Source organism: Bufo bufo, chromosome 1, assembly GCF_905171765.1.
Source record: "Bufo bufo chromosome 1, aBufBuf1.1, whole genome shotgun sequence".
Classification (NCBI taxonomy): Eukaryota; Metazoa; Chordata; class Amphibia; order Anura; family Bufonidae; genus Bufo; species Bufo bufo.
Window position 1 is genome coordinate 722,315,355 of NC_053389.1, and position 24,553 is coordinate 722,339,907.

The window sequence follows — 24,553 nt, forward strand, 5'->3', positions numbered from 1 at the left end:
TTTGCGGAACAGATCTGGACCAGATCTGGACCCATTCATTTTCAATGGGTCCTGAAAAAAAACGGACAGATCAGGAAAGAAACAACGGACGTGTGAATGGACCCTTACCCTACATTACTCCCTTTACGTCTTCTGGGGAAAAGACCCTCTTGGCTAACATATGCCAGATTTAAATTATGACAATTTATACTCATGGCAGCTAGAATCCACATTGCTTTCAAATGGGGATCTTCCTCACTTAGCTATCAGGCAGTTCTAGACGGGATTAATAGGATCCTCTTATACGAGCGGCTCACGGCTATCCGTATGGAAGCATTTACTGCTTTTGAAAAGTTCTGGGAGCCCTGGCTGTCCTCCCCATACTCCACAGACTTTCGCTATTGCATCATTACTTTATAAACGGGTGTATATATTAGAGAGAGGTATTCATCAGAAGCTCTAATGGATTAGACTGTCTATATCTTTGGTTATGTGACACAATGGCCTTTTTTATATTGCTGTTTGACTGACATATGTACTACATTAGGAATATCAAAAGCTGTATCTTCCCTTATTGTGTTCGGATGTTGTGTTTTATTCAATAATCCATAACAAATGTCCCTGGGACTACCTTACACCTATTGTCCTACACCTCCTAAATCCTAAAACTTAACCTTTAATGGTATAACTTAGAATATGTATGTTGGCTGAATAGCTCTACTGAATAGCTCTACAACTTGAGATTACGCTGCCCCCCGTCATGTTTTTGTGATGACAAAACGCGGCGCGCACCAATCGGAAAGCAAAGCGAATGTGGGCGGAAACACTAGCTGGGAGGCAGCCTATCAACATCCGGTATGCGGATGAAAGTCCTCCCACAGGCCGGCCTCTAATTAATGACATCACAAACACAAGTGATATAATCCAGCCGAGTTTAGACACGCTCACACTCTGCCCTAACCCCTGAAGACGCCGGTACACGGGGGGCAGCGTGAATCTCAAGTTTTAATTCAGCTATTCAGCCAACATACATAGGAATGATTGTAACATTGTGCTTGCATCCATACTGGCAGCGCGCAGCCATTTAAGCAACAATGTTGCACCCTAGATAGGCCACCCTAGGTAGGAGGCTAGCACTAGCAAACGTATACAATATATGAGTGGTTGAGACTACTGACAATTTTAAACATTCTATAGTCAGATATTATAAGTTAGATATTCTAAGTTATACCATTAAAGGTTAAAGGGCTTCTGTCAGCCCACTAAACCGTTTTTTTTTTTTTGCTTAATAATAATCCCTACACTGCGATTTATCCATACATAAGTCAAATAAGAATTTTGGTTCAGTAGAATTTGCTAAAACCCTATTTTTATAATATGTAAATTACCTTGCTACCAGCAAGTAGGGCGGCTACTTGCTGGTAGCAGCCGCATCCTCCGATGGTAATGACGCCCCCTCTGCTTGTTGATTGACAGGGCCAGCGGACGGGATCTTTCTCCGCTGGCCCTGCCTGTTTTCATTCAATATCTGGCGCCTGCGCCACGGCCGTACCTATCTTCAATCGGCGCAGGCGCACTGAGAGGCGGCCACTCACTTGGCCGCTTCATCCTCAATGCGCCTGCGCCGATGACGTCACATCTACACCCGGCGCAGGCGCATTGAGGATGAAGCGGCCAAGTGAGTGGCCGCCTCTCAGTGCGCCTGCGCCGATTGAAGATAGGTACGGCCGTGGCGCAGGCGCCAGATATTGAATGAAAACAGGCAGGGCCATCGGAGGATGCGGCTGCTACCAGCAAGTAGCCGCCCTACTTGCTGGTAGCAAGGTAATTTACATATTATAAAAATAGGGTTTTAGCAAATTCTACTGAACCAAAATTCTTATTTGATTTATGTATGGATAAATCGCTGTGTAGGGGTTATTATTAAGCAAAAAAAAAAAAACGGTTTAGTGGGCTGACAGAAGCCCTTTAAGTTTTAGGATTTAGGAGGTGTAGGACAATAGGTGTAAGGTAGTCCTAGGGTTATTTGTTAGACTTTAGGAATATCACCCAATAATGTTGTCACCTATTTGTGTTTTACTTTACATCTTTTATTCTATACTGATATGACTTTTTATATCAATCCTTCAATAAATAATTCCTTGAAACGTAAATGGCGTCAGAATTCTGTTGACAACAATTTTATATGGCTGCACTGTCTGAATCACCCCCTGAACATATTGGAGGGTAGCATAGCAGGTTATCCTGCTGATGGCATCCCCAGCAATCAGCTGTAATCTGTGGGGGAACCCTGCAGCAAGTGTTCACTTCCCCTGCAGCAGCACCACTAGGAAAAAGAAGCATTGCGCAGTTCACACTGAGTCTTTGTAGCCCCTTTCTGCTCCAGCTAATTGCTGGCAGTTTAGGCTACATGCACACGACCGTATGTGTTTTGCGGTCCGCAAATTGTGGATCCGCCCCAAAAAACGGATGACATCCGTATGTCATCCATTTTTTTGGGTGGATCCATTGTAACAATGCCTATCCTTGTCCGCAAAACGGACAAGAATAGGACATGTTCTATTTTTTTTTGCGGGGCTACGGAACAGACATACTTATGCAGACAGCACACGGTGTGCTGTCCGCATTTTTTGCAGACCCATTGAAATGAATGGGTCCTCATCCAATCCGCAAAAAAAAACGGAACGTGCACGGAAACAAAATACATTTGTGTGCATGAGGCCTTAGGATTAGGCTCTTATAGGGGTTGGCCCACAAACAACATTTATCTTTTGTACACAGGATGGGTGATAAATGTGGTTTCCTTAGAGGTCTGACCGCTAGGACCAGAACCCTGTGTTACGCTACATGTGCACGATAGTGAAAAACAGACATGTGATGGAGGTTTAATTAACGACCATAACACCTCTGTTTTAAGACCAATGGTAGTCTACTCTATGGGGTTATTCACACGGCAGTTTTTTTTTTTACAGCTAGTAAATAACGGATGTCAAAAAATAGAACATGTTCTATCTTGTCCGTTTTTAACTGACCGACTGCCCCTATATAATTGAATGGGTCAGTTTTTAAAGTCCATTTCTCAGAAAAGAATCAGTGAAAAAACGGCAGCACAGTTTATTCATTTTGTGCATGTCGTGTGCATGCTGCGGTGTGGAACGGAGGCACTACAGAGTGCTTCCATGGTGTTTCTGTCCGTGCCTCCGCACCGCAAAAAAATAGACCATGTTCTATTTTTTTGCGGTGCGGACGGATCACGCCCACACCTATTCAAGAGGTCTCGATCCAACCCGGCCGCCGCACGGATGTTGCAAATTGCGGTCCCCAATGCACGGAACGGCCGTGTGCATGAGGCCTTAAGGATGTCATTTTCCTAGTTAAATACCATTGTTCTTTTTTCTCGCAGAGAGATGCAAAGGGCCAGCAGCTGTTTGACCTCCTCTGCCACCACTTGAATCTGCTGGAGAAAGATTACTTTGGAATCCGATATGTAGATCCCGACAAGCAGAGGGTAAGAGAAGGAACCTGTGTTGTTGCATTACATGTTATAAAAGTACCATACTTAGGCCCCTTTTACACGGGCGAGAATTCTGTGTGGGTGCAATGCGTGAGGTGAACGCATTGCACCCGCACTGAATCCGGACCCTTTCACTTCAATGGGGCTGTTCAGATGAGCAGTGATTTTATCGCATCACTTGTGCGTTGCGTGAAAATCGCAGCATGTTCTATATTCTGCGTTTTTCACGCAATGCAGGCCCCATAGGAGTGAATGAGTCTGCGTGAAAATCGCAAGCATCCGCAAGCAAGTGCGGATGTGGTGCGATTTTCACGCATGGTTGCTAGGAGATGATGTAAGTAAATTGATAAAAGTCAATTTACTGTATTATTTTCCCTTATAACATGGTTATAAGGGAAAATAATAGCATTCTTAATACAGAATGCTAAGTAAAATGTGGCATGAGGGGTTAAAAAATAAATAAAGATTAACTCACCTCATCCTGTTGTTCGCGCAGCCGGCATCGTCTTCGTTCTTCTTCTTTCAGAACCTGCCAAAAGACCTTTGATGACGTAATCGCGCTCACCATGTTTTTGCGGTGCGGAGGCATGTACAGAAACACCACGGAAGCACGCCGTATTGCTTCCGTGTGGTTCCGTGCCTTCGTTCCGCACCGCAGCACCGAATTGCGGACCCCCTCAAGTGAATGAGTCCACATCCGTGATACGGGGAGCACACGGCCGGTGCCCGCATATTGCGGACCCGCTGTTTGCGAACCGCAATACGGCAACGGCCATGTGCATGAGGCCTAAGAAAGGTCTTCCTAGTCTATCCTAATATTTTGCAGTGTCAATAAAGACTCATGTCACACTGTGGTAACTGACCTCGGCTCTGTTGTCAGATACTTAGACACTGGGAAGTAGCTAGATTTCAGTTGTATCTGTCTCCTAAGAAAACATGAATGGTTGAAAGTACCCACTGTCGGCCCAAGACACCCCGAGCACTGGCCAAAAAGGTCCCGGACACATGACCCTGGTGCTTGGGCCTAGCAAACGCTATTCGTCCAGAGAAAAGCAAGTGTGATGCAAGGAAAATGGCTCTTGGTGCTATTTTGGGTGGAAAATTTCCCTCCAGACTCCAAAAGTGGACACGAGAATACATTTCTACTTACCCAGCAATTCAGCACAATTAGGCCTCATGCACACGACCGTTGTGTGCACCCGTGGCCGTTGTGCCGTTTTCCGTTTTTTTTCGCGGACCCATTGACTTTCAATGGGTCCGTGGAAAAATCGGAAAATGCACCGTTTTGTAGCCGCATCCGTGATCCGTGTTTCCTGGCCGTGAAAAAAATATGACCTGTCCTATTTTTTTCACGGCCAACGGTTCACGGACCCATTCAAGTCAATGGGTCCGTGAAAGAACACGGATGCACACAAGATTGGCATCCGTGTCCGTGATCCGTGGCCGTAGGTTAGTTTTTATACAGACGGATCCGAAGATCCGTCTGCATAAAAGCTTTTTCAAAGCTGAGTTTTCACTTCGTGAAAACTCAGAACCGACAGTATATTCTAACACAGAAGCGTTCCCATGGTGATGGGGACGCTTCTAGTTAGAATACACTCCAAACTGTGTACAAGACTGCCCCCTGCTGCCTGGCAGCACCCGATCTCTTACAGGGGGCCGTGATCAGCACAATTAACCCCTTCAGGTGCGGCACCTGAAGGGGTTAATTGTGCTGATCACGGCCCCCTGTAAGAGATCAGGGCTGCCAGGCAGCAGGGGGCAGACCCTCCCCCCCCCCCCCCAGTTTGAATATCATTGGTGGCCAGTGCGGCCCCCCCCCCCCCCTCTATTGTAATAATAGGTTGGTGGCCAGTGCGGCCCCCCCCCCCCTCTATTGTAATAATTCGTTGGTGGCACAGTGTGCGCCCCCCCCCCCCTCCCTCCCTCTATTGTAATAATTCGTTGGTGGCACAGTGTGCGCCCCCCCCCCCCTCCTCCCTCCCTCTATTGTAATAATTCGTTGGTGGCACAGTGTGCGCCCCCCATCGGCCACCCTCCCTCTATAGCATTAACAACATTGGTGGCCAGTGTGTGGCCTCCCATCTCCCCCCCCCCCCCCATCATTGGTGGCAGCGGAGTTCCGATCGGAGTCCCAGTTTAATCGCTGGGGCTACATGGCAACCAGGACGCTACTACAGTCCTGGTTGCCATGGTTACTTAGCAATAGTACAATAGTAGAAGATTCATACTTACCGGCTGCTCCGATGTTCGTGTCCGGCCGGGAGCTCCACCTACTGTTAAGTGACAGGTCTGTGCGGCGCATTGCTAAATGAACTGTCACTTACCAGTAGGAGGAGCTCCCGGCCGGACACAGACATCGCAGCTCCCAGGTAAGTATGAATCTTTTACTATTGTACTATTGCTAGTAACCCGCTGCCACCAATGATCGGGGGGGGGGGGGTAGATGGGAGGCCGCACACTTGCCACCAATGTTGTTAATGCTATAGAGGGAGGGGGGGCCAATGGGGGGCGCACACTGTGCCACCAACGATTTATTACAATAGAGGGAGGAAGGGGGGGGGTGCACACTGTGCCACCAACGAATTATTACAATAGAGGGAGGAAGGGGGGGGGGCGGGGGGGGGGCACACTGTGCCACCAACGAATTATTACAATAGAGGGAGGAAGGGGGGGGGGCCGCACTGGCCACCAATGATATTCAAACTGGGGGGGGGGGGGGGGGTTTGCCCCCTGCTGCCTGGCAGCCCTGATCTCTTACAGGGGGATATGATAGTACAATTAACCCCTTCAGGTGCGGCACCTGAGGGGTTAATTGTGCTGATCACGGCCCCCTGTAAGAGATCGGATGCTGCTAGGCAGCAGGGGGCAGTCATGTACACAGTTTGTAGTATATTCTAACTAGAAGCGTCCCCATCACCATGGGAACGCCTCTGTGTTAGAATATACTGTCGGAAATGAGGTTTCACGATCTAACTCATATCCGACAGTATATTCTAACATAGAGGCGTTCCCATGGTGATGGGGACGCTTCAAGTTAAAATATACCATCGGATTGGAGAAAACTCTGATCCGATGGTATAAAAGGGACTCCAGACTTTACATTGAAAGTCAATGGGGACGGATCCGTTTGAAATGGCACCATATTGTGTCAACGTCAAACGGATCCGTCCCCATTGACTTGCATTGTAATTCAGGACGGATCCGTTTGGCTCCGCACGGCCAGGCGGACACCAAAACGACTTTTTTTTCATGTCCGTGGATCCTCCAAAAATCAAGGAAGACCCACGGACGAAAAAACGGTCACGGATCACGGGAAAACGGAACCCCGTTTTGCGGACTGCAAAAAAATACAGTCGTGTGCATGAGGCCTTGTTTTTTCAAGGAGGACAAACCAGCACATCATCATGTACTGATTGCAAAACCTTCTTTCCACAAATAGTGAGTGCCGCCCTGTTGTAGTTACAGACCAGGGTATTAAAGGATCATTAAAGAGGTCTCGCTGTTGACCTTTGATCTAATTCTACAAGGTAATTAGGCCACCCTATAAGCCGCCTTTTCTCCAAACAAAATAATCACAATCGTGCTAATCTTCCTTTGCACTAAAATCCACATATTCCATTAATTACTTTGGTCATCTGCCACCAAAGCCTCTGCAGTTCTGCTGCACGGTTAAGTCACATCATTATGACGTCAGCAGTGTGTAGTTCCTGAAGTCCCATGTGGTGAGCTGGCTGGTGGGTATATAAGGTGTGGTGAGATGGCTTGGTGGGTATATAAGGTGTGATGAGCTGACTTGGTGGCTATATAAGGTGTGGTGAGCTGAATGGTGGGTATATAAGGTGTGGTGAGCTGGCTGCTGGGTATATAAGGTGTGATGAGCTGGCTTGGTGGGTATATAAGGTGTGATGAGCTGGCTTGGTGGCTATATAAGGTGTGGTGAGCTGGCTTGGTGGCTATATAAGGTGTAGTGAGCTGGCTGGTGGGTATATAAGGTGTGCAGAGATGACTTGGTGGATATATAAGGTGTGGTCAGATGGCTTGGTGGCTATATAAGGTGTGGTGAGATGGCTTGGTGGCTATATAAGGTGTGGTGAGCTGGCTTGGTGGGTATATAAGGTGTGGTGAGCTGGCTTGGTGGCTATATAAGGGGTGGTGAGCTGGCTTGGTGGCTATATAAGGGGTGGTGAGCTGGCTTGGTGGGTATATAAGGTGTGATGAGCTGGCTTGGTGGGTATATAAGGTGTGGTGAGCTGGCTTGGTGGCTATATAAGGGGTGGTGAGCTGGCTTGGTGGGTATATAAGGTGTGGTGAGCTGGCTTGGTGGCTATATAAGGGGTGGTGAGCTGGCTTGGTGGCTATATAAGGGGTGGTGAGCTGGCTTGGTGGGTATATAAGGTTTGATGAGCTGGCTGGTGGGTATATAAGGTGTGATGAGCTGGCTTGGTGGGTATATAAGGTGTGATGAGCTGGCTTGGTGGCTATATAAGGTGTGGTGAGCTGGCTTGGTGGCTATATAAGGTGTAGTGAGCTGGCTGGTGGGTATATAAGGTGTGCAGAGATGACTTGGTGGATATATAAGGTGTGGTGAGATGGCTTGGTGGCTATATAAGGTGTGGTGAGCTGGCTTGGTGGGTATATAAGGTGTGGTGAGCTGGCTTGGTGGCTATATAAGGGGTGGTGAGCTGGCTTGGTGGCTATATAAGGGGTGGTGAGCTGGCTTGGTGGGTATATAAGGTGTGATGAGCTGGCTTGGTGGGTATATAAGGTGTGGTGAGCTGACTTGGTGGCTATATAAGGGGTGGTGAGCTGGATTGGTGGGTATATAAGGTGTGGTGAGCTGGCTTGGTGGCTATATAAGGGGTGGTGAGCTGGCTTGGTGGCTATATAAGGGGTGGTGAGCTGGCTTGGTGGGTATATAAGGGGTGGTGAGCTGGCTTGGTGGGTATATAAGGTGTGGTGAGCTGGCTTGGTGGGTATATAAGGTGTATATAATGCTATCTGCACACATATCCCTCTTTACCATCATGGGTAAAAGCGGCAAAAATTTAATGATTATTGGCTTTCAGGCAAGGGGGCAGTATTTTCGAACCTGCGCAGTTTGTGAACTGTTCTCTGCTGTGGTGAAAGTGTATCGTGAATGGACAAATGGCAGCATTGTGAATAAGTGACGGGAAAACTAGGGCACCACACACCATTCATGTGAGAGGTGAACGTCAGCTGCGAATGTGCATGAGGGTGGACTGACACGCTGCAGTAGAGCAGCTCACTGCCAAAATGAACCAGGGGGCTACCAGACGTGTGTATAAAAAGACAGTTCAGAGGACCCTACTGTGTATGGAGCTCCGAAGCAGAAGGATGGTCAATTCACTTCTATTAATGTAGTTGTATTGGCAGAAAAGGCTTCCATTTTTGTGGCAGTATTGGAAATAGACCTTTGTTGATTAGCAAAGGGTTGGCTTCTCCGTTAGGTCACGTTTTCTGCTTCATCAAATGGATGGACGTTGGTGTGTCAAGCGAGAAACAGAGAACAAACACCCTGCAACCATTACTGGAAGAACACAAGCTGGTGGGGGCAGCGTTATGGTCTGGGGAATGTTTTCATTAGGGATGAGCGAATCGACTTCGGATAAAACATTCGAAGTCGATTCGCATAAAACTTTGTTTCAATACTGTACGGAGCGAGCTCTCTGTACAGTATTAGAATGTATTGGCTCCGATGAGCCAAAGTTATTACTTAGCGAAGTCTCATGTAATAACTTCATAAATAGATTTCTACTGTAAAAAAAAAAACATTTCCCGGAATCGGGTTCGGTTCCAAGCTTTTTTACAGTAGAAATAAATAACTTTAGCGCTCACTCCGTACAGTATTGAAACAAAGTTTTATGCGAATCGACTTCGGATGTTTTATCCGAAGTCGATTCGCTCATCCCTAGTTTTCATGGCATTCTCTGTGCCCAATCATCCATGTGGAACGCTCTCTCAACCAATTTGGGTTTGAATCCATCCTTGCACATCATGCACACTTGCTGATTGTCTTCCCTGGGGCAGATCTTCCAGCATTACAGCATGTTACACGATTAGAAATGTCCAACATTGGTTGGAAGAGCATGACCAAGACTTCCAAGTACTACCCTGGCCCCCTTATTCTCCAGACTTGAACCCAGTTGAGCATCTGTGGGACCATCTTGATCATTGTACTTGCTTTAGGCCTCATGCACAGGGCCGTTGTGCAGCCATTCCGTGCATTAGGGACCGCAATTTGCAGTCTCCAATGCACGGGCAACATCCGTGCGGCGACTGGGACGGATTGAGACCCATTCAACTTAAATGGGTCAGTGATCCGTCCGCAACCTGTTCTATTTTTTTGCGGTGCGGAGGCACGGACAGAAACACCACAGAAGCACTCCATAGTGCTTCCAGGGGGATCCGTGCCTCCGTTCTGCACCACAGCTCCGGATTGCGGACCCCTTCAAGTGGGATGCACTGCAGTCAGACAGCACTTGTCTGACAACCTACTAAGACCTTACAGAGTTATTTTAAGCCCCTCTACCTGGATGTTAGCAGGTGGTCATAATAATGTGACTCAACTGTGTACATCTTCCTTATATACCAAAGCCGTATATTTGTGGATTGGGTATTCCCATTGAGTTTGATAAGTTGAGTACAGGTCAGACTTTTGTTGTAGGTGGTAACATGCTATGCAGGTCATTCATAGATTTTACTTTGTATGGTCATGTAGGTCACAACATATAATAGTAGACCCTACAACCACCTATCGACGCCTTGATTAAAAATAAAAGAATTAAGTAATCCATCCATGTTTTTGTCACAGTGAATGCAATTGTTGCCGTGTACAAGGTATTGAGTATTTCTAGCGAACCTCCCACTCACTAACTAGAAATCTGCAATTATTCTAAGAATAGCCCCGCTCAACCTGTGGAACATGGTTAAGGCGTCATGCACACGGCCGTTGTGTGGCCGTTCCGTGCATTGGGGACTGCAATTTGAATGGGTCCGTGATCCATCTGCACCGCAAAAAAATAGAACATCTTCTATTTTTTGGAGGTGCAGAGGCACGGACAGAAACACCACGGAAGCACACGGCCGGGGAGCACGCAGCCGGTGCCCGCATATTGTGGACTCGCTGTTTGCGGGCCGCAATACGGCCACGGCCGGGCAACGGGCGTGTGCATGAGGCCTAAAGCAGGTATTCCCCCAGCGGGTGTTATTGCAGCTATAGTTCTGTTATCAAGAAGAAGTAAGGAGTAACCTGTGCCACAGCAAGACCTCCGCCTGTGGGTCCTCTAAGCACAAAAGTGGCTGAAATTCACATACATGTCACAGCTGCTCGCTACAGTTTTTCCACTGTACTAAAATGCAGCCGGAAAAAAAAATTAAGTGGAATGTAAAGTGTGATGTCACCCACATCAGTTATCACATCCTCTTAGGCCCCTTTCACACGGGCGAGTATTCCACGCGGGTTGAACGCATTGCACCCGCACTGAATCCTGACCCATTAATTTCTATGGGGCTGTGCACACGAGCGGTGATTTTCACGCATCACTTGTGCGTTGCGTGAAAATCGCAGCATGCTCTATATTCTGTGTTTTTCACGCAACGCGTGCCCTATAGAAGTGAATGGGGCCGCGTGAAAATCGCAAGCATCCACAAGCAAGTGCGGATGCGGTGCGATTTTCACGCATGGTTGCTAGGTGACGATCGGGCTGGGGACCCGATCTGTATTATTTTCCCTTATAACATGGTTATAAGGGAAAATAATAGCATTCTGAATACAGAATGCATAGTACAATAGTGATGGAGGGGTTAAAAATAAATAAATAAATAACTCACAGAGTCCACTTGATCGTGTAGTTGCATGGACCATGTGATTGGACCATGTGATTTGACGTCACCACAGGTCCTTTAGCCGGAAGCTCATGATTAAAGAAGTAAGGAGATCGGCAACTACGCGATCAAGAGGAGAAGGTGAGTTAATTTTTTTAAATTTTTTAACCCTCAATTGACCTTCTACTAAGCATCCTGTATTAAAGAATGCTATTATTTTCCCTTATAACATGTTATAAGGGAAAATAATTACATCTACACAACCTTGAACCCAAACCTGAACTTCAGTGAAGAAGTTCGGGTCTGGGTACCACAGTCAGTTTTTTATCACGCGCGTGCAAAACGCATTGCACTCGCGCGATAAAAACTGAACAACGGAACGCAATCGCAGTCAAAACTGACTGCAATTGGGTACCTACTCGCGCGGGTTTGCCGCAATACACCCTTAACGCATCCTGAGCCAAAACGTGACGCCCGTGTGAACTCAGCCTTACTGCTAACATGTCTGATGACATACCTGCCCCAGAGTGCGGGAGAGAGGTAGTGACTAGTGCAAGGGAAAGCTGCTTTAATAGGGGTATTACAGTTATCCATTAACCACAGGATAGGGAATAAATATTAGATCACGAGAACGAGTGCACTGTACCCCTCAGAGCCCCCCTAAATGAACGGAGCAGCAGGTTGGGCATGTGCACTTCTGCTCCATTCATCCCTATGGGAGTTCCGGAGATAGCCGAGTACAGTGCTCAGCTATTTCCGGAACTATCAGTGCGCATGGCCGACCTGCCACTCCGTTCATTTTGGGGTACCCGTTCTCATGATCCGTGGGGATTTCAGCAGTAGGACCCCCACCGACCTGATATTTATCTCCTATCCTGGGGGGCAGGGGATAACTTTTAACAAATGGAATACCCCTTTAAAGCCTCATGCAGACGTCCGTGGAACACGGTCCGTGAGATACCGGACTGGCATTGCAAGAGCGCACAGCGTCATTGGTTGCTATGACGCCGTGCGCTTCTGCAATGCCAGTCCGGTATCTCACGGACCGTGTTCCACGGACGTCTGCATGAGGCTTAGGCCTCATACACACGACCGTTGTTCTGGTCCGCATCCGAGCCACAGTTTTTGCGGCTCGGGTGCAGACCTATTCACTTCAATGGGGCCGCAAAAGATGCGGACAGCACTCTGTGTGCTGTTCGCATCCGTTGCTCCGTTACGTAGCCCCGCAAAAAAAAATATAACATGTCCTTTTCTTGTCCGTTTTGCAGACAAGAATAGACATTTCTACAATGGGCCGCCTGTTCCGTTCCATAAATTGCGGAAGGCACAAGGGCGGCTTCCGTGTTTTGCGGATCTGGAATTTGCGGACCGCAAAAAACGGTACGGTCGTGTGCATGAGGCCTTAAGTCTGAGTTCACACGTGACTGATTAGCTGCAGATTCTCTGCAGGAGAAAATTTGCTGTGTTTCTGCTTGTTATCTGCAGCAAAAAAAAACATTAAGGCCTCTTTCAGACGGGCGTTGCGGGAAAAGGTGCGGGTACGTTGCGCGATTTTTCCGCGCGAGTGCAAAACATTGTAATGCGTTTTGCACGCGCGTGAGAAAAATCGCGGATGTTTGGGTTAGGTGTTCTGTAGATTGTATTATTTTCCCTTATAACATGGTTATAAGGGAAAATAATAGCATTCTGAATACAGAATGCATAGTAAAATAGCGCTGGAGGGGTTAAAAAAAAAAAAATTTAACTCACCTTAATCCACTTGATCGCGCAGCCGGCATCGATTCTGTCTTCTTTCTTTGCTGTGTGCAGGAACAGGACCTGTGGTGACATCACTCCGGTTATCACATGGTCCATCACATGATCCATCACCATGGTAAAAGATCATGTGATGGATCATGTGATGACCGGAGTGACGTCACCACAGGTCCTGTTCCTGCACACAGCAAAGAAAGAAGACAGAAAAGATGCCGGCTGTGCGATCAAGTGGATTAAGGTGAGTTAAATTATTATTTATTTATTTTTTAACCCCTCCAGCCCTATTGTACTATGCATTCTGTATTCAGAATGCTATTATTTTCCCTTATAACCATGTTATAAGGGAAAATAATAATGATCGGGTCTCCATCCCGATCGTCTCCTAGCAACCGTGCGTGAAAATGGCACCGCATCCGCACTTGCTTGCGGATGCTTGCGATTTTCACGCAACCCCATTCATTTCTATGGGGCCTGCGTTACGTGAAAAACGCACAAAATAGAGCATGCTGAGATTTTCACGCAACGCACAAGTGATGCGGGAAAATCACCGCTCGTGTGAACAGCCCCATAGAAATGAATGGGTCGGGATTCAGTGCGGGTGCAATGCGTTCAACTCACTCATCGCATCCGCGCGTAATACTCGTCCGTGTGAAAGGGGCCTAAGGCTACATGCACACGACCATACGTGTTTTGCGGTCAGCAAATTGCGGATCCGCAAAAAAAATAAAACGGATGAGTTCCGTATGCCATCCATTTTTTTTTTTGCGGATCCATTGTAACAATGCCTAAAACGGACAAGAATAGGACATGTTCTATTTTTTTTCTGGGGCTACGGAACGGACACATTGATGCGGACAGCACACAGGGTGCTGTCCGCATTTTTTGCGGACCCATTGAAATGAATAGGTCCGCATCCTATCCGCAAATAAAACGAACGGACATTCTTTGCATTGGGCCTCTTTCCCCCGGGGCGTGTGCGCCCGTGGTCGTGCTGCGGCCTGCAAAATGCGGGCTGCAATTAACAAGCACAGTCCGTGGGGCAGCTGCAGCGGATCGCGGACCCATTCACTTGAATGGGTCCGCAATCTGTCCGTTCCGCAAAAAGATAGGACATGTTCTATCTTTTTGCGGAATGGAAGTACGGATGAAACCCCACGGAAGCACTCCGTAGTGGTTCCGTTCTGTGCTTCCGTTCGGCACCATTCCGCATCTCCAGATTTGCGGACCCATTGAAGTGAGGAAAGAGGCCTTGGAAAGAGTGAGATCTGTGAAGAAATCCATGGTATAAATTGACATGCTACAGATTTACATTCCGCACCACAGGTCAGTTTCTGCTGTGGATTTTTTTCTGCCACGTGAATGAGCATTACTAAAAACTCAAACACTTTGCTGCTACTGTACAACACTGCTAATCAGTCACGTCAATCTGACCTGGAGAAATGAATTCATTAATAAAAAAAAAGTGGCACAAACAGTTAAAATGAACACAGACATCAGAAAATATATTTTTTGCGAGTGTCGCCTCACAGTGGCAGCACGTTGTACAGCGGCACCATTACCTATCATTAGATCCAATAAAGTTGTCATGTAGCCCAGCCTTTACACATGCTCCAGTGCAGGAAGCTACTGCTATCTTCCCCTGTAAATGCAGTCAGGGGCTAGTGGCCTGCGCTGACACAGAGCACAGAGACCCAGTCTGGTCACTTTTTGTTGCAGTGCCGAGAAAACGAAATATTTTTAAAAGTCCACCATGAAAATTTGTTTTCTTGCTTTTTAGTTGGTCCGTCTATGGTGTTTGACGTAATGAAAGAATCATACTCACCTGGTCCCGCTCCGGTCCTGCTGCCTGGTTGCATTTGTGATCTTCCAACCTTAGGCTTGTGTACTTCCACAAGGTCACATGCGCCGCTGCAACTTTTGATTGGCTATGTGCCATTTGGGGACTTATCACTGCTGAGACCATTCATTGGCTGCAGGAGCAGTGCCTGTGACCCTGTCTGTAAGTAAACAAGCCTGGGTCCAGAAGATCGCCGAACGCAGCCAGGGCGTAGGACCTTAGCATCGGGGACCAGGTAAGTATGATTCTTCCATTCTTTAATGTTTAACACAATAAAGGGGTTAACTAAAAACTGAGGAGATGCTGGAAAACCCCTTTAACCCCAGACTACCAATGATATTGGTATTTTTAACCCATAAACCACCCTGGCCACCAGAGATTTCAAATCAACCAATAAAAAGAACCGCAGCTTTATTATTTCTTCCTGCCTAAATCCCAAGACCACCAGATTGTTATAACTGAACCATCCTAGACCATCAAGGGTATTATTTGTTAACCCACAGTGTACTAGATGAATACTATTATTAAAGGGGTTATCTAGTTTAGAGAACAGATTTCATATACCCTATTAGGGAATTAGAGGGAGGTCCTGTTAAAGATTCTCTTGTCAAGACGTATCTTTTGCTATGGAGGACGTGTCCTGTATAACATTAGTCCCAACCATTTTTGTAGCAGGGACCAGTTTCACACAAAATAATTTTCCCGTGGACCAGTGAGGGCGAGTGGCGGTGGGGATGGAGTGGAGTTATGCACATAGCAAAACACACAGTTTAGGCCCCCACTCAGAGACTTACAGGTGATGTCTCCTCTGGCTGGAGTCTTTCCTTTTTCTCAGTCCTGCACAGATCACTCTGGTGATGTCTCCTGACCACAGCTTCTTTCTGTATAATTGAAGACACCAGTTTAGTATTAATGCCTCCTTTTATGTCCCTATTTAGTAATCATCCTCGTTTACGCCCCAGTAGATATAATGCCCCAACTAGTAGTGCCCTCTTCACATATAATACCCCCAGTAGTGCCCTCTTCACATATAATACCCCCAGTAGTGCCCTCTTCACATATAACAGGGGCAGCACTGGTGCCTTGCAGCGCTGGGGTCCTAGGTTCAAATCCAACCAAGGACAACATCTGCATGGAGTTTGTATGTTCTCCCTGTGCTTGCGTGGTGGTCCTCTGAGACATACTGATAGGGAAAGATTGTGAGCTCCATTGGAGTGTGATGATAATATCTGTTTAGCGCTACAGAACATGTCAGCACTATATAAGTGTGGAAAATAAATAAATATAATGCCTCTCATTAACGGCCTCTTTACATATAAAGTACCCCAGTAGTGCTGTCTTCACATGTAGTGTTTTTTTTTTAAATATGACCCCCTCCCCCAGTAGCGCCTCTTTACATATAGTGCCCCTCAGTAAATAATGCATTAACTCCTCCTTCTTAGTGACCCCATTAGTGTTGACTCAAAAGAACCTGAAAAAACAAAATACTCACCACCCTCTGGCGGTCTGCGATGCAGGCCTCTACCTGCTTCCCCACCAGGCTCCCTGCGGACATCAATGTGACCTCCTGAGCCGGGTCTCTGGTGGAGTGATGAGTTTGTCACGCCCACTGTGACCTGGCGCAGGACGTCGTGATGATGTCATCATGACCAGCCTACACCTTAGCACTGCCACATAGGCCTGAGGCCCACCGGCCTTCATCCTATGAGGCTAAACGGTGGGGCACAGGATCCAATAGTTCCCGTCTCCGCCGTTCAACTTCGTTGCTCCCCACGGACCACTACCAGAAGATCTACCGCCTGGTGCTTGGGGACTGCTGCTGTATGACACAGAGAGCTCGTTGATGTGGACAACCGGTAACGCTTTATTTTCTTCGTGTCAGCACTGCTGGCCTCTTGCTCACAAACGTTTTTTTTTTTTCCGTTTCTTGCGTTCCGTATACGGACCGTATACGGACCATTAATTTCAATGGATCCACAAAAAAAAACGGAATGTACTCTGTATGACTTCCGTTCCCGTATTTCCGTTTTTCCATTCCGTTCAAAGAGAGAACATGTCCTATTATTGTCCGCATAACGGACAAGGATAGTACTGTTCTATCAGGGGCCAGCTCTTCCGTTCAGCAAAAAACGGAATGCACACGAACGTCATCCGTATTTTTTGCGGATCCGTTTTTTACGGACCGCAAAATATTGAAAAAGTTATATGGTCGTGTGCAAGAGGCCCTTAGGCCTCATGCACACGACCGTTTTTCTGGTCCGCTTCTGAGCCGTAGTTTTTGCGGCCCGGATGCGGACCCATTCACTTCAATGGGGCCGCAAAAGATGCGGACAGCACTCCGTGTGCAGTCCACATCCGTTGCTCCGTTCCGTGGCCCCACAAAAAAAATATAACATGTCCTATTCTTGTGCGCTTTGCGGACAAGAATAAGCATTTCTACAATGGGCCGCCCGTTCCATTCCGCAAATTGTGGAAGGCACACGGGGGGCTTCCGTTTTTTGCGGATCCGCGGTTTGCGGACAGCAAAAAACGGCACGGTCATGTGCATGAGGCCTTAGGCTGAGTTCACATCAGCGTTCAGCCTTTCTGTTCTCCTGCTCCGTTATAGGAGCAGGAGAATGGAAAGGACGGATTCGGCACATAACTGAGCCGAACGGAGCCTACGGACCCCATAGACTATAATGGGGTCCGTTAGGTGACCGCTCAGAAGATTATTTTGGAGCAGAGACAAAAGTTCTGCATGCAGGACCATTGTTTGCTTCCGCGTCCGTTCCGCCGATTTTAGCGTTTCAGGTGCGGACCCATTCATTTCTATGGAGCCGTTGAAAATGCGGATAGTGCACCGTTTGCCATCCGCGTCCGTGATCCGTGGTTCCAGTCCGTCAAAAAAATATAACCTGTCCTATTATTTCCACCGAAAACGGTTCGCGGACCCATTCAAGTCAATGGGACCGCTAAAAAACGCGGAGGCACACAAGAATGTCATCCACGTCCGTGCGTCCGCGTCCGTTTTATTCCTATGATTTGCATGGCAAACCTGTCTTAGACTTTTTTTTTACATTCCTTTATGTCTGGTGGTCCTCCAAAAATAAAGGAAGACACACGGAAACAAAAACGGAAACGGATCACGGAACAACGGAACCCCATTTTGCGGATCGGAACACAACAACGGTCGTGTGCAGGAGTGAGTACTCGCTGTCAGGTTTCCTCACAGATTATAGCTAATCCCCCCAGCAGGGGGACACTTTGTGATCATCTTATTGTCAAGGAACCTTTCTACCGAGGAGGGACTGGTTAACTGAAAATGTCTCCAGAAATATTACAGGGATTGTGTGAATGTCTGTGTATCTCTACGATATGGACTAGATACATCTGGGATACAAATGTGATGCAGAAAAGTTCTTCTTTGTAGCTATTCCTGATTTCAGACCATTAAACAGAATGCTTGTATATCGTCAGCTTATAAAGGTAGCATAATAAAATTGGGGGAGATTTATCAAAACTGGTGTAAAGGAAAACTGGCTTAGTTGCCCATAGCAACCAATCAGAGTCCACCTTTCATTTTTCAGAGCTCCTTTGGAAAATGAAAGATGGGATCTGATTGGTTGCTATGGGCAACTAAGCCAGTTTTTCTTTACACCAGCTTTGCTAAATCTTCAATGTCTTCACATTGACTTAAAAGGGTTGTCCCATTAGACAACTTATCCCCTATCTACAGGATATCCAACATTCTCATGTTTGGCGGGGCCCCGGTGGCTGGTCCCCCACGATCAGACTGTGGATAGGGGATAAGTTGTCTTAATGGGACAAGAAAGGATAAAAATGTGGTCACAGTCAGACACAGTCATGTTTGGCCACTAGGTGTCACTATAGTTTTAGTGGTCATTCTTTCACAGTCTTATTTATTAGGATGAGCGAACCGACTTCGTATGAAACCGAACCCGAGTTCGGGAAATGTTTTTTTTACAGTAGAAATTAATTTATGAAGTTATTATGCGAGGTAATAACTTTGGCTCATAGGAGCCAATACATTCAATTTTTTTTCCGTTTAGGCCTCATGCACATGACCGTTGTTTGTGTCCGCATCTGAGCCGCGGCTCGGATGCGGACCCATTCACTTCAATGGGGCCGCAAAAGATGCGGACAGCACTCCGTGTGCTGTCCACATCCGTGGCTCCATTCCGCGGCCCCGCTAAAAAAAATATAACATGTCCTATTCTTGTCCGCGCTTTGCGGACAAGTATAGGCATTTATATTGCCGACGCCCGTTCCGCAAATTGCGGAAGGCAACACGGGCGGCTTCTGTTTTTTGGCGGATTCGCGGAAACAGCACGGTCGTGTGCATGAGGCCTTTACGGACCGTTTTATGCGTTCCGTATACGGTCCGTATACGGAACTATTCATTTCAATGGTTCCGCAAAAAAAACTGAATGTCCTCCGTATGCATTCCGTTTCCGTTTTTCCGTTCCGTTGAGGGTCCATTCACACGTCCGTGTGTGTTTTGCGGATACGTGGATCCGCAAAACACGGACATCAGCGATGTGCGTTCCGCATTTTGCGGACCACACATTGCCGGCATTCTCATAGAAAATGCCTTTTCTTGTCCGCAATTGCGGACAAGAATAGGACATGTTCTATTTTTTTCGGGATAGGAATTGCGGACCCGGAAGTGCGGATCCGCAATTTCGGATCCGGGCAGCACATCGTGCTGCCCCATAGAAATGAATGCGTCTGGAATGCGGAACAAAATTGTGGACGTGTGAATGGACCCTAAAAGATAGAACATGTCCTATTATTGCCCGCAAATGACGTTCCGTGGCTCCATTCAAGTCAATGGGTCCGCAAAAATGGAACACATACAGAAATGCATCCGTATGTCTTCCGTATCCGTTCCGTTTTTGCGGAACCATCTATTGAAAATTTTATGCCCAGCCAAATTTTTTTCTATGTAATTACTGTATATGCCATACAGAAAAAAACAGAACGGAAAAAAAAAAACGGAACAACGGATCCATTTAAAGCGGATTGCAAAACACTGAAAAAGCCATACGGTCGTGTGCAGGAGGCCTATACTGTACGGAGTGCTTGCTCCGTACAATATTCAAACAAAGTATTATGCGAATCGACTTTGGATGTTTCATCCGAAGTCGATTCGCTCATCCCTAATCAGGATGTCTGTGTATATAGTGCAGTATATACCGTACATTAATGTTAACCCTTTCAAGGCCAAGCCATTTTTCACCTTTGTGACCAGGCTTAAAGGGGTTCTGCACTTTCATTTAACTGATGATCTATCCTCTGGATAGATAATCAGCTTTTGATAGGCGGGGGTCCGACACCCGGGACCCCTGCCGATCAGCTGTTTGAGAAGGCAGCGGCGCTCCAGCAGCGCCGCGGCCTTCTCATTGTTTACCGCCGGCCCACTGACGTCACGACTAGTATCAACTAGCGTGGGCGGGGCTAAGCTCTGCTCACTTGAATGAAGCTTAGCCGCGCCCATGCTAGTTGATACTAGTCGTGACGTCAGTGGGCCGGCGGTAAACAGTGAGAAGGCCGTGGCGCTGCTGGAGCGCCGCTGCCTTCTTAAACAGCTGATCGGCGGGGGTCCCGGGTGTCGGACCCCCGCCGATCAGAAGCTGATGATCTATCCAGAGGATAGATCATCAGTTAGGCTGCGTTCACACGGGCGAGATTTCCGCGCGGGTGCAATGCGGTAGGTGAACGCATTGCACCCGCACTGAATCTGGACCCATTCATTTCAATGGGGCTGTTCAGATGAGCGATGATTTTCACGCATCACTTATGCGTTGCGTGAAAATCGCAGCATGCTCTATATTCTGCGTTTTTCACGCAACGCAGGCCCCATAGAAGTGAATGGGGTTGCGTGAAAATCGCATGCATCCGCAAGCAAGTGCGGATGCGGTGCGATTTTCACGCACGGTTGCTAGGTGACTGTCTATACACTGTATTATTTTCCCTTATAACATGGTTATAAGGGAAAATAATAGCATTCTGAATACAGAATGCTTAGTAGAAGGTCAATTGAGGGTTAAAAAATAAAAAAAATTAACTCACCTTGTCCTCTTGTTCGCGTAGTTCTCCCGGTCTTTAGTTCTTTAAAAAGATGAACTATGGGCTAAAGGACCTTTGATGACGTAAGATCACATGCTCCAATCACATGGTCCATCACCGCGGTGATGGACCATGTGATTGGAGCATGTGATCTTACGTCATCAAAGGTCCTTTAGCCCATAGTTCATCTTTTGAGAAGTAAAGAAGAGACCGGGACTTAAGCGAACAAACGGAGAAGGTGAGTTAATTTTTTTTATTTTTTTTAACCCTCAACTGATCACTTACTATGCATTCTGTTTTCAGAATGCTATTATTTTCCCTTATAACCATGTTATAAGGGAAAATAATAACATCTACACAACACCGAACCCAAACCTGAACTTCTGTGAAGAAGTTCGGGTCTGGGTACCACAGTCGGTTTTTTATCACGCGCGTGCAAAACACATTGCACACGCACGATAAAAACTGAACAACGGAACGCAATCGCAGTCAAAACTGACTGCAATTGCGTACCTACTCGCGCGGGTTTGCCGCAACACACTGGCACGCATCCGGAACTAATCCGGACACGCTCGTGTGAACCCAGCCTTAAATGAAAGCGCAGAACCCCTTTAATTTAGCAAATCTGACATGTGTCACTTTATGTGCTAATAACTTTGGAATGCTTTTATTTATCCAGGCTATTCTGAGATTTTCTTATGACATCTCATACTTGATGTTAGGGGTAAATTTCAGTCGATAACTTTTACCTTTATATTATAAAAAATCCAAAATTTACAGAAAATTTGGAAAAAAATGTAATTTTCTAAATTTGAATTTCTACGCATTAAAGGCAGATAGTGATGTTGGCATCATTTTGAAAATTACTTATTTTTATTTTTTTCTATAAAATTTTCAAAACCGACTTTTTCAAGGACCAATTCAGTTCCGAAGTCACTTTGAGGTCCTTACATAATAGAAACCACCCATAAATGACCCCATTTTAGAAAATACACAGCTCAAAACTGGTTTTACAAACTATGTTAATACTTTGTGTTCCACAAGAATTAAAGGAAAATGGAGGTGAAATTTACAATTTTCAGTTTTTGTGCAGATTTTTAATTTTAATATAATTTTTCCTATAACACATCAAGGGTTAACAGCAAAACGAACTTGTAGCTAGGGACAGGCAGGTGCAGAGCAAGGCTGGAGAGTTCGAAGGAGGAAAGCAGATAGGTTGCAGGCACTGATAGGGCAGATGGGGGAGGCAGGAGGCATTAGGGCGTGCTTATAAGGGCACAGATCGGGAAGAGGGCTAATTGATGGGCACATATTGGGGGCACTGATCAGCTAATGCCTGATTTCAGGCTCTGATCTGCAGAGTGCAGATCAGAGCCTGAAACCGGCATTTTTACACTGCCGCGATCTGATTGGTTAGTCTCCACAGACTAACCAATCGGAGCGATCCCCGGCAAGGGACCACTCTAAATGGTTCCTTGCCGGCATTACCGGACTCTGAACTGTCCCTGACAGCGGCAGTGCAGGGGCAGAAGCTTTAAACCAAGCGTTTTGCAGCGCTTGGATTAAAAAGCTGCCATGATGTTTATATATACGTGCTATATGCACCTTCACGACTGCCATACGGCTATATACAGTGGATATAAAAAGTCTACACACCCCTGTTAAAATGTCAGGTTTCTGTGCTGTAAAAAAATTAGACAGATAAATCATTTCAGAACTTCTTCCACCTTTAATGTGACCTATAAACTGTACAACTCAATTGAAAACAAACTGAAATCTTTTAGGTGGAGGGAAGAAAACAAAACAAATAAATTAAAATAATGTGGTTGCATAAGTGTGCACACCCTCTTATAACTGGGGATGTAGCTGTGTTCAGAATTAAGCAATCACATTCAAAATCATGTTAATAAGGAGTCAGCATACACCTGCCATCATTTAAAGTGCCTCTGATTAACCCCAAATAAAGTTCAGCTGCTCTAGTTGATCTTTCCTGAAATGTTCTTAGTCGCATCCCACAGCAAAAGCCATGGTCCACAGAGAGCTTCCAAAATATCAGAGGGATCTCATTGTTAAAAGGTATCAGTCAGGAGAAGGGTACAAAATAATTTCCAAGGCATTAGATATACCATGGAACACAGTGAAGACAGTCATCCTCAAGTGGAGAAAATGTGGCACTACAGTGACATTACCAAGAACTGGACGTCCCTCCAAAATTGTTGAAAAGACGAGAAGAAAACTGGTCTGGGAGGCTACCAAGAGGCCTACAGCAACATTAAAGGAGCTGCAGAAATATCTGGCAAGTACTGGCTGTGTGGTACATGTGACAACAATCTCCCGTATTCTTCATATGTTTGGGCTATGGGGTAGACTGGCAAGACGAAAGCCTTTTCTTACGAAGAAAAACATCCAAGCCAGGCTACATTTAGCAAAAACACATCTGAAGACTTCCAAAAGCATGTAAGAAAAGGTGTTATGGTCTGATGAAACCAGGGTTGAACTTTTTGGCCATAATTCCAAAAGATATGTTTGGCGCAAAAACAACACTGCACATCACCAAAAGAACCCCATCCCCACAGTGAAGCATGGTAGTGGCAGCATCATCCCAAGGGGCTGTTTTTCTTCAGCTGGAACTGGGGCCTTAGTTAAGCTAGAGGGAATTATGAACAGTTCCAAATACCAGTCAATATTGGCACAAAACCTTCAGGCTTCTGCTAGAAAGCTGAACATGAAGAGGAACTTTATCTTTCAGCATGACAATGACCCAAAGTATACATCCAAATCAACAAAGGAATGGCTTCACCAGAAGAAGATTAAAGTTTTGGAGAGGCCCAGCCAGAGCACAGACCTGAATCCGATTGAAAATCTGTGGGGTGATCTGAAGAGGGCTGTGCACAGTCCTCGCAATCTGACAGATTTGGAGTGTTTTTGCAAAGAAGAGTGGGCAAATCTTGGCAAGTCAAAATGTGCCATGCTGATAGACTCATACCCAAAAAGACTGAGTGCTGTAATAAAATCAAAAGATGCTTCAACAAAGTATTAGTTTAAGGGTGTGCACACTTATGCAACCATATTATTTTATTTTTATATTTTTTCTTCCCTCTACCCTAAAAATTTCAGTTTGTTTTTCAATTGAGTTGTACAGTTTATAGGTCACATCAAAGGTGGAAAAAAGTTCTGAAATTATTTATCTTTGTCTCATTTTTTTACATCACAGAAACCTGACATTTTAACAGGGGTGTGTAGACTTTTTATATCCACTGTATATAGCCGTATGGCAGTCGTAAAGGGGTTGAGTACCTTTTTGGAAGTCTTTACCTATTTCCTTTACCTAGCCTTTCTACGTGTTGATTTGCCTTCATCCTAGTCATTTTGGGACCCAAGGAAATTTGACCCTAACTTGAGGAAATTTGAATTTTCATTTGTTGTCCAGAGTTATGTTTGAAGACTTGATGATGAGTCTTGTCCATCCAGATCTGCTGCCTTACGAGCTCACACTGGACTGCACCATGTTTCTGCGCTGCAGCAGTCACTGAATTATTGCAGGAGCA

The 24,553-nt window shown here is 46.2% G+C and overlaps 1 protein-coding gene across 2 annotated transcripts in view; it reads left to right on the forward strand.

Annotated features, from left to right (window-relative positions):
- Positions 1 to 24,553, forward strand: part of FRMD5 (FERM domain containing 5) — a 93,093-nt gene that overhangs the window by 20,616 nt on the left and 47,924 nt on the right. Inside the window, exon 2 of one of the 2 annotated variants that reach the window (XM_040414369.1) lies at positions 3,383 to 3,487. The exons of the other annotated variant lie outside the window; for it this stretch is intronic. Within the exon in view, the coding sequence (XP_040270303.1) occupies positions 3,383 to 3,487 (105 nt within the window). The remainder of the gene's footprint in view (positions 1 to 3,382; positions 3,488 to 24,553) is intronic. 2 annotated transcript variants of the gene reach the window in all.